This window comes from Peromyscus leucopus, chromosome 1 (genome assembly GCF_004664715.2).
Source record: "Peromyscus leucopus breed LL Stock chromosome 1, UCI_PerLeu_2.1, whole genome shotgun sequence".
In the NCBI taxonomy this organism is placed as follows: Eukaryota; Metazoa; Chordata; class Mammalia; order Rodentia; family Cricetidae; genus Peromyscus; species Peromyscus leucopus.
In genome coordinates, this window is record NC_051063.1 from 53917791 (window position 1) to 53927036 (window position 9246).

Below are 9246 nucleotides of genomic sequence, written 5' to 3' on the forward strand. Positions count from 1 at the left end.
GCTCCAAAGCTACACAGAGAAACCCTGTCTGGAAAAACAAACAAACAAACAAAAACTAAAAAGATGTAATACCAGTATGTATCTATTTTTTATTTTATTTATTTATTTGGTTTTTCTTTTACTTTTTTCGGTTTTTGAGACAGGGTTTCTCTGTGTAGCCTTGCACCTTTCCTGGAACTCACTCTGTAGCCCAGGCTGGCCTCAAACTCACAGAGATCTGCCTGCCTCTGCCTCCCGAGTGCTGGGATTAAAGGCGTACACCACCACCACCACCACCACCACCACCACTACCACCACCACCACCACCACCACCACCACCCAGCCCAGTATGTATTTATTATGGAGCTACATATAATATAAAAGCATACAGTCTTCTCACTCACTCTGTTCCTATTTACAAGTTATGGTTACCTTAAAGTAAACATAAGTGGTATCTGGTTTTACAACTTACCTTTTTTTTTTTTTCTTGGGTTTTGTTTTGTTTGAGACGGGTTAGTTTTAGTCTTGTTTTGTAACCTTTGGCCTGGAACTCACTTTGGTAGCCCAGGCTGGCCTCAGATTTGCAGCAGTCTTCATGTCTCAGCTTTTAAAATACAGAGGTTACAGGCTTCAGCCACCAAGCCTAACCTACAGCTTTTTTTTAGTTAAAAATATGTTGGATAAACTAGACATGGTGATGAACACCTGTAATCCTAGTGCTTAGGAAATGGAGGGCAGGGGCATCTGAAGTTCAAGGTTATCCTCAGTTACATAATCAGTTAAAGGCAGTCATGGGATATATCAGACCATGTGTCAAAACAAAAACAAGTTAGACAGATGATACTCACTTTTACTGTTGTTGTGTGCTCACAACTTGTGCATGCTATGGCACACGTGTGAAGGAAGAGAGCACTTTGTGGAGTCACTTCTCTTTCCTCTGTACATTGTTTCTGAGATTTGAACTTAAGTGGATGGGCTTGGGCAACATGTGCTTTTACCAAACTGGACAATCTCAATGCCCCGCCCCCTTTTTTCTTTTGAAAGGGCGTCAGACTGCCTTCAGACTGGCACTCTTGTATGCCTCGTGTGTCACACCAGCATCTGTTCACTTTTTTACTAACACAGTATTGTTCTTGTCTGTCAGTGGGTTTCTATAGGTTGAAACTGATGGGATTTCTGCATTGGGGCATGGATCTTTAACATAACACATGGGTGCAGCGCTAAGCCACCCTCCAGAGTGGTGACTTTTTTTATAGAGATGGTTCCTTTCAGGTGGCCCTCCAGGACCTGCAGACAAACTCCAAGATTGCGGCACTCCTGCCTTACTTTGTTTATGTGGTCAGTGGGGTAAGTGACCAGCGTTTCGGTGTGGGTGACCCCACAGTGTTTAGGGCTCCTAGCAGATGCTGTCAGAGTGGCAGGCCCTGTCTCTCTGCCTCCCTAAGCAGCCCACGTTTACCAACAGGTAAAATCTGTAAGCCATGACCTGGAGCAGCTGCACCGACTCCTGCAGGTGGCCCGGAGCTTGATGCGGAACCCACACCTCTGCTTGGGGCCCTATGTCCGATCCCTGGTGGGCAGTGTGCTCTACTGTGTCTTGGAGCCGCTGGCCGCCTCCATCAACCCTTTGAATGACCACTGGACTCTTCGGGATGGGGCTGCTCTTCTCCTCAGCCACATCTTCTGGTACCCCCTGGGCTGGAGCTGCACAGGGGCTGGGATAGCTCACACAGTCACCGCCGGGTTGTGGTAGGGAGCTGTCTGAAGCCTCTGGCTCTGAGATCGAATGTTGAGTGTGGAACCTTAGCGCTCCCTAGCTGGCATGTCGTGGTACAATTACAAATATACCAAGATACTGGTCTTCTTGTCCATGGATTCTGGGCCAGTCAAAACTAGCAGCCTGTCCCAGAGTGCCTTACAAATGCTCGACTCTGTGTGCAGTACCTTATTCCTGCCTGTTGCTTCCACAGGACTCATGGGGATCTTGTAAGTGGCCTCTATCAACAGATTCTGCTCTCCCTGCAGAAGGTCCTGACAGACCCTGTTCGGCCTCTCTGTTCTCACTATGGGGCTGTGGTAGGGCTGCATGCTGTAGGCTGGAAGGTGAGGACCCTGGCTTTTCTCACAGATCTTTTCAGAGTTGCCATGTGTGTTGGAAAAATAGCATTCATGTATATTTTATTATAAAAGTGGTGTGTGTTTGATGCGGCCATATGTTGAGACCTTGCCTTAGGCCAGGTTTATTGTATACCGTGACGGTCTATATGTAAATGTGTCATCCCTTTAGAATTCCTGCTTGGAGATCTTTATAGTATGAATTCTTGCCCATTCCATAACACCATGTTAGGAAATACCCTCAATTTCTTTGTTTCTCTCCTTTTCTCTTTGGGTTTTTTGTTTGACACAGTGCTTGTTTTGTAGTCCATACTGGCCTTCAATTTGTGATCCTCCTGTCTCAGGTACCATGTTTTTTGTTTTTTGTTTTTTAAGATTTATTTATCATGTATACAGTATATATGACTGCAGGCCAGAAGAGGGCACCAGATCTCATAACAGATGGTTGTGAGCCACCATGTGGTTGCTGGGAATTGAACTCAGGACCTCTGGAAGAGCAGCCAGTGCTCTTAACCTCTGAGCCATCTCTCCAGCCCTAATTGCATGTTTTATAGTGAGCAGAAGTTTAGCATCCATAGAAATCACCAGACGATTATGTGCCTAAATTCTGTTATATGACTGTTCACTGGGCCACTCTTTGACACTTGGAATAATTCTCGTTCATTTTGAATTTGTATTTTTAAGTTCTAGAGAAATATCAAGCAATGTCTCCTTTTTTCAATGTCCTCACAATCTTTTAGGGTGCTTCCACAACTGCCCTAAGGAACCAACACACTTGAACCTGCAGTGCCGGCTGTCAGACCCTGGGCCTTGCTCAGACTTGGCCAGTGCTGCTCCACCTCCCACCCCACCCCTTTTGTTACATTTCTTCCCGGATTCGTGCTGTGATGCTGCTGTAGTGTCTTCCGGGGCGTTGTTCCTTGTTGATATGTGTGTGTTTTAAGCTCAAGGACAATTTATTAGATTTTAAAAGGAAAATATCCCAGGGTAGGCAGGCTGTAAGTGTCAGAAGCTGCCCAGTCCTCTCTTTTAACTCTACCTGGGTTCCAGGTCACTAGGCTTGTACAGCAAGTGCCCTTACACAATGAACCATCCTGCTGGGCCCTCATTGCTCTTTTGTTTATTATTATTATTATTATTATTATTATTATTATTATTGGCTGTGAACCCAGGTCCTCTGAAAGAGCAACCAGTTCTCTTAATCGTTGAACTATCTCTCTGGCCCCTTCTTACTGGTTTTTCTAAACAGGGTTTCCCTGGCTGCCCTGGAACTTGCTCTGTGGACCAGGCTAGTCTCCAACTGCTTTTTCTGCCCTCTCCCCCCTCCAACCGCCTAGGCATGAGCTGTTTTTGTTTAAAACTGGGACTTAAAGTGAAGCCCAGGCTGGCCTCAAACTTGGAATTAGACTTGTGAATGCTAGGGTTACAGACTTGCACCTCAAAATCTTGCTGATTTCTATGTTTGAGATCACTTTTCTGAGTGTATATTGATGTCTGTAAATTTTAGGAGGATGTTTCAGTGTCTTTTGTAATTACAGTTATTTAAAATGTAATCCCTGTTTCTTTTTGTCAGTAACATTTTCCCTAGGAATTTGAGAGGTGGTCAGCATTTTCAAATGTTCATGCTCTGTGGAGGTGTGATCCAAGTCTACCTTACATGTCAGAGCCCACTGAAATATCATAGTTTTTGTTTAGTCTTAATTGCTTCCCCCCAGATAACTACTCAATTTAAAACTGCACAATCAGGTCAGGTGGTGGCGGCGCTCGCCTTTAATCCTAGCACTCCGGAGGCAGAGCCAGGTGGATCTCTGAGTTTGAGGCCAGCCAGCCTGGTCTACAGAGCAAGATCCAGGACAGGCACCAAAACTATACAGAGAAACCCTGTCTCGAAAAACCAAAAAACAAAACAAAACAAGAAAAAACCCAAAACTGCACAATTAAAGCCATGTGTGGTAGTACACTGCCTATAATCCCAGAACTTGGGAAGCTAAAGAAAGGGAATTCAAGACCCGGTCTGGGCTTCCAGCAAAGTCATTTCAACAAGGTTTCTTGATTGTTTTTATGTGTGTGGTCTGAACTCACCTCCTATTTCTCATTAAGAACAATACTTTCCTGCTGATTGTATTCACAAACAGTCTACAAGCAGTTTTTATGTCGTAATGATTTAATTATGTCTTATTAGCCTACTGTTTAAGTGCCAGAAATGGGTCTTTTTATATTGCCTTGTTTGTTTTTATGCCTCATGCCTACCAAAAGCTTGTACATAATAGTAGATCCCAGAGAAACGTTGGATACCTCAATGAGGAAATGTTGAGGACTGGGCCCCGACAACAATCCGAGTGGGTCTTTTGTGGGAAAGGGTACTCAAGAGGGCATATGAACCGAGGTTGCTTACTGCATTCCTTTTTTCCCTTCTAGGCAGTAGAACGAGTGCTGTACCCACATCTGCCCACTTACTGGACAAATTTGCAGGCGGTGCTGGATGACTATTCGGTATCTAATGCCCAGGTCAAAGCGGATGGGCACAAAGTCTATGGAGCAATTCTGGTGAGTGGACAGTCTCAGCTTCCCCTTATTACAGGAGCTCAGCAGCTTTACTTTGAGGAGCCTGTTGGCCCAGGTTCCTTCTAGCTCTTTGTGTACAGGTGGCCGTAGAGCGACTACTGAAGATGAAAGCCCAGGCAGCAGAGCCCAACCGCTGTGGTCTTGGCGGGAGAGGGTGCCATCGTGCCGAGGACCTGCCTTGGGACAGCCTTCTCCTGCAAGAGTCGCCTCCGGGGGGCGGCGCCGAAGCAGGCTTTGGTCTCTCCCTGCCGCCAGGAGGCGCCAGGCCAGAGGACCCTTCTTCCTTGACCCTGGCAGACATCTACCGAGAGTTGTACGCCTTCTTCGGTGACAGCCTGGCCACTCGCTTCGGCACTGGCCAGCCCGCGCCCACGACCCCGCGACCACCCGGAGACAAGAAGGAGCCAGTGGCCGCCCCGGACTCGGTGCGGAAGATGCCGCAGCTGACTGCTAGCGCCGTGGTGAGCCCGCAGGGGGACGAGAGCCCTCTCGGCGGGGGCCCCGCGGCCGCCGCCGCCGCCTCGGAGAGCAGGCCGCTGCCGCGCGTGCACCGGGCGCGGGGCGCTCCTCGTCAGCAGGGTCCCGGCGCGGGAATGCGGGACGTCTTCCAGAAGAGCCGCTTTGCGCCCCGCGGCGCCCCTCACTTCCGTTTTATCATCGCTGGGCGTCAGGCCGGGCGGCGCTGCCGCGGGCGCCTCTTCCAGACTGCTTTTCCCGCGCCCTATGGACCCAGCCCAGCGTCCCGCTACGTGCAGAAGCTGCCCATGATCGGCCGCACCGGCCGCCCGGCTCGCCGCTGGGCGCTCTCGGACTATTCCCTGTACTTGCCACTGTGAGGCCGCCGGCCCTCCAAGAATAAACCCGCACCAGGAAGTGACGTGTCTGTGCTCGTGGGCGGGGCTTGGGCGGTTGGCTTCCTGGTAGCCTGGGCGCCATGGCGCTGCGCTGGTTGCAGCGAGTTGAGCTCGCGCTGTTTGCTGCCGCCTTCCTGTGCGGGGCCGTGGCTGCCGCGGCACTGACTAGGACCCAGGTGCGGCTGCGGGGCGGGCTAGTCCTGGGGTCGAGCGTCGGGGACTGGCCGCGGTAGCTCCACCGGGCCTAGGGGCTGAGAAATCAGTCCCAAAGTTGTTTCCTTGCTAAAGGAACTAGACACGCTGAGGGTCGTCCAGCCGGTTGTTAACTGCTGCATAAGTTTACTTGGGTGCTGAGGCATAGAGGCCCAGTCTTTGCATCCATCTAATAGAAACATTTGTGCCTCCAAAACCCCCAAAACGTAGTGCGGTGGAGGTGATCAAGGTCCCGCATGATTGTAATGCGGTGTGTGTGAAATAAGGAAACGCATACACCTACGTACATTTAAGGTTTACTACTGCTGGGCAGTCTTGGGAAGAGTACTTTGAGTCACTATAGGAGTGTACGACGCTCTTTTACCGACTAGGAGAGCTGCTTGTTAAAGGGCACACAATGTCAGGGTTTACTCTGCTCACAGGGAAGTGTGAAGCTTGTGACTTCTCTTGGGGTTCAGTTCCCCCCCCCCAGGGTTTCTGTGTAGTCTTGGCACTCCCTCTGTAGGCCAGGCTACAGGACTAACAGGTCCACCTGCCTCTTTGCTGAGATCAAAGGCGTGCACCACCACTGCCGTGCTTCTCTTCAGTTCTTTATTATAACCCACTGAATTTTCTGACCCCTCTGGGCCCTGCAGACTTGGCTCCCAGCAAATCCACATCAGTCTCTTCTAATTTGGGAACTAGCCCTAACATTTGGCAGTAACCTGCATCTCAGGGCACTGAACCACCAAGGACTCAACAGCTTCTCTCCACAGGGCTCCTTCGGTGGTAGCTGTCCCTTGTATGGTGTGGCTGTCCTCAATGGCTCCTCTCTGGTCTTGTCAAGTCCCTCAGCCTCTTCCCTCTGCTACTTTGTAGCTGGGGCTTCAGGCCTCTTGGCCCTCTACTGCCTTCTGCTTCTCCTCTTCTGGGTCTACAGCAGCTGCATCGAGGACTCTCACAGGTGACTGATTGCCCTACTGAGGACAAGGGACCAAGGTGAGATGAGTCCCGACTGAGCCACAAGGCTTGTTTTCTCTCCTTCAGAGGCTCTATAGGGCTCCGAATTGCGTTGGCCATCTCAGCTACAGCCGTCTTCCTGGTCTTAGTGTCTGCCTGTATACTTCGATTTGGCACCAATTCTCTCTGCAATTCCATCATCTCCTTAAACCATACAATTAGGTAATGGGAGAGGGAGGGAGCCTGGCAGGGATAATCTCCCTCTGTGGGGGACAAGTCATAAGTCCCCATTTTTATCCCCATAAATGTGCTTAGAGCCTGTCCCCGTTCTCACAACTCTCTTTAATCTCACAGCTGCTCTGAAGCCCAGAAAATCTCATGGACACCCCCCGGAACTGCTGTGCAGTTTTACTCCAATCTACAAAACGCTGAAGTGAGACAAAGGGATATACTAAGATTAAATATCTGTAGCTTACGAGTGTTCACCATGTAATATATGCTTGCCTGTAATTCAGTCAAAAGCTCAAGTAGCCTTGGGCTTGTCACCTGATTCTGAACAGAGGATATTGTGTGGGTAGGATTGGATTGGAGATGGCTTCCTTCCTCACACTCCTATTTTCTCTCACAGACCTCTTCTTGGGTGAATCTGGTATTGTGGTGTCTGGTCTTGATGCTCCAGGTCATGCAGTGCAAGTCTGAAGCCGCCCCATACCGGCCTCAGGAGAGGGGTGACCCAGAGTGGAGCTCTGAGACTGATGCTCTTGTTGGGCAACGCCTGTCTCACACCTGAAGAATACTTGAGTGCTTTCTGAAGCCAGAACCTCCAAGCCCAAGTGCTTTTAATCTTGCCTCACTCAATGCAGCCCTGTTGATACTGAGAATCGGGTTTCCCTCCAGGAGGGAAACATTAGAATAGGCCCCTCTGCCTTTTCACCTAACATTTTTTTGTACCAAAATAATATATTACTTTTCTTCATCGTGGTATAGAGTTCTTGATGTTAAAGCAAATAGATGGGAGAGAAGACAGAATGATGGCTGAAGTGCATCCGGCCCTTTAGAACACAGATTTATTGGCTATTAGTGAATCCTGGGGGCCTGTTCATTGCTCTAGGTTGTCTCTTCATGCCTGGGTTTGCATCCTCATCTGAGAGGGCAGGTCACATTTCACAGGCTCCGATAGGCACCCACAGTGTTATCGAAGAGGTGAGTGTTGGGGAAGTGTCCAGCTTTGTCCAAAAGGAAGTAAAAGCGTCGGCCTTTGACCTTCAGAGGCAACATAGCAGGAGCTTCAGCTCTGTGGGCCATGCAGGAAACCTGGTTCAACGGAACTGTGAAGCGGGTTCCCAGGCCAAAGGGGGCATAAGTGGTAAGCGTCACCTGCTGCCCTCCTGCAAGGAGCATGACTGACCGCACAGATCGGAGAGAGTAGAGAAGACCAGCACCAAGGACCAAGGCTCCTGCAGAAGCACAGTGGGGTAAAGGGTTATGCAGACAGCCCTCTGTAATGGCAGTAACAGTTTTGAGCACTTACAGAATTTTGTGTTCCTAACTCCAAACCCATCACTTAAAAAAAAGGGGGGGGGGAATTGGTGGTGGTGCACACCTTAAATCTGAGCACTCCGAAGGCAGAGTTCCAAGGCAGCCGGAGCTACACAGAGAAACCCTGTCTTGAAAAAAGAAAAACAACAAGAAAAAAAAAAAGACAGGGTCTTTTAATCCATGCTGGCCACAAGCTTGCTATAGGTTCAATAATCTTGAACTTGTGAATTTGTGATCTTCCTGCCTCCACTGTATAAATGCTAATATGACATCTGGGTGCCACCATGTGCCGTTTATGCAGCGTTAGGGGCTGCACCCAACGCTGCACGCTACTGAGGCAAGTACTCTACAAACTGAGCCATACCGACATTTTTCTAGATGGCCAGCTCCGTTGTTAAAGGGAGAAAGTGGGCCCGTGGCTTCAGTAGCCTGCTCATGGCCAGAGTGAGGGGCCGATCTTGGCCTATGGTGTGCGAGGTGGGGGTAGGGAGTTGGGGAGCAAGGCATTCGGTGACTTAGCTGCCATCACACCTATACCGGGTATCCCACTTACATTTCTGCTCATCCCAGAGGACTGGGAACCCTTCTTCACTGAGTTTTGTGCTCACAGCCCCACGGCAACCTGGAACCCATGCCCTTACCCATCGTGCCGCAACCAACAGCTAGTCCGTAGCGCCAGAGTGCCGAGCGCAGGTCCGTGTAGCCCCGGTTTGGAGCCTCCGCAGGAACCCGGATCAGAGGTCGGGACAAGGCTGCAACAGCCAGGGAGGTCCAGAAGATGCCCTGGCCGGCGCAAAACAGTCCAAGGATGGCAAAGAAGCGGCCCCGATCGTGCTGGAAAAGCAGCACATCCCGTGGGACCCCATTTTGCAAAGGCCGGTGCAAAGGGTGGGACCGCAGCACAGACAACAGCCCGCTGACCCACCGCCGCCAGGGAGCCGCCATGGCGGAACACTTCCGTCTGCGGGGCGGGACTTCCTGTCATGACGCACTCTCCCACCCCTCCTGCATTGAGGAAACCAGCCAGCAATGGGACACCAAC

The 9246-nt window shown here is 50.1% G+C and overlaps 3 protein-coding genes across 3 annotated transcripts in view; 2 read left to right on the forward strand and 1 right to left on the reverse strand.

Moving 5' to 3' along the window:
- The window catches only part of Taf6l (TATA-box binding protein associated factor 6 like), a 12598-nt gene extending 7062 nt beyond the window's left edge, over positions 1 to 5536 (forward strand). Inside the window, exons 8-12 of the mRNA XM_028857967.2 lie at positions 1252 to 1326; positions 1445 to 1665; positions 1950 to 2082; positions 4513 to 4641; positions 4740 to 5536. Coding sequence (XP_028713800.1) covers positions 1252 to 1326; positions 1445 to 1665; positions 1950 to 2082; positions 4513 to 4641; positions 4740 to 5495 — 1314 coding nt within the window. The 3' untranslated portion in view covers positions 5496 to 5536. The remainder of the gene's footprint in view (positions 1 to 1251; positions 1327 to 1444; positions 1666 to 1949; positions 2083 to 4512; positions 4642 to 4739) is intronic.
- A 36-nt stretch (positions 5537 to 5572) lies between these two features.
- Positions 5573 to 7646, forward strand: Tmem179b (transmembrane protein 179B). Its single transcript, XM_028857971.2, has 5 exons — positions 5573 to 5689; positions 6482 to 6669; positions 6753 to 6887; positions 7020 to 7098; positions 7294 to 7646. The coding sequence occupies exons 1-5, from the start codon at positions 5594 to 5596 to the stop codon at positions 7453 to 7455; spliced, it is 660 nt and encodes a 219-aa protein (XP_028713804.1). The 5' UTR covers positions 5573 to 5593; the 3' UTR covers positions 7456 to 7646.
- A 55-nt stretch (positions 7647 to 7701) lies between these two features.
- On the reverse strand, positions 7702 to 9170 carry Tmem223 (transmembrane protein 223). Its single transcript, XM_028857972.2, has 2 exons — positions 8846 to 9170; positions 7702 to 8122 (listed from the first exon to the last, which is right to left on the reverse strand). Exons 1-2 carry the CDS (start codon positions 9147 to 9149, stop codon positions 7830 to 7832), a joined length of 597 nt encoding a protein of 198 aa, XP_028713805.1. The 5' UTR covers positions 9150 to 9170; the 3' UTR covers positions 7702 to 7829.
- Between the last annotated feature and the right edge of the window lie 76 nt (positions 9171 to 9246).

What these genes read in the sequence shown, in the direction of transcription:
- Tmem179b (XM_028857971.2), top strand. Translation starts at nt 5,594, where the DNA reads ATGGCGCTGCGCTGGTTGCAGCGAGTTGAGCTCGCGCTGTTTGCTGCC. An exon ending in CGGCACTGACTAGGACCCAG is followed by an intron (nt 5,690 to 6,481) that starts GTGCGGCTGCGG and finishes TTCTCTCCACAG; the next exon opens with GGCTCCTTCGGTGGTAGCTG. An exon ending in TCCTTAAACCATACAATTAG is followed by an intron (nt 6,888 to 7,019) that starts GTAATGGGAGAG and finishes TTAATCTCACAG; the next exon opens with CTGCTCTGAAGCCCAGAAAA.
- Tmem223 (XM_028857972.2), bottom strand. Translation starts at nt 9,149, where the DNA reads ATGGCGGCTCCCTGGCGGCGGTGGGTCAGCGGGCTGTTGTCTGTGCTG. An exon ending in TGTTGGTTGCGGCACGATGG is followed by an intron (nt 8,123 to 8,845) that starts GTAAGGGCATGG and finishes GTGCTTCTGCAG; the next exon opens with GAGCCTTGGTCCTTGGTGCT.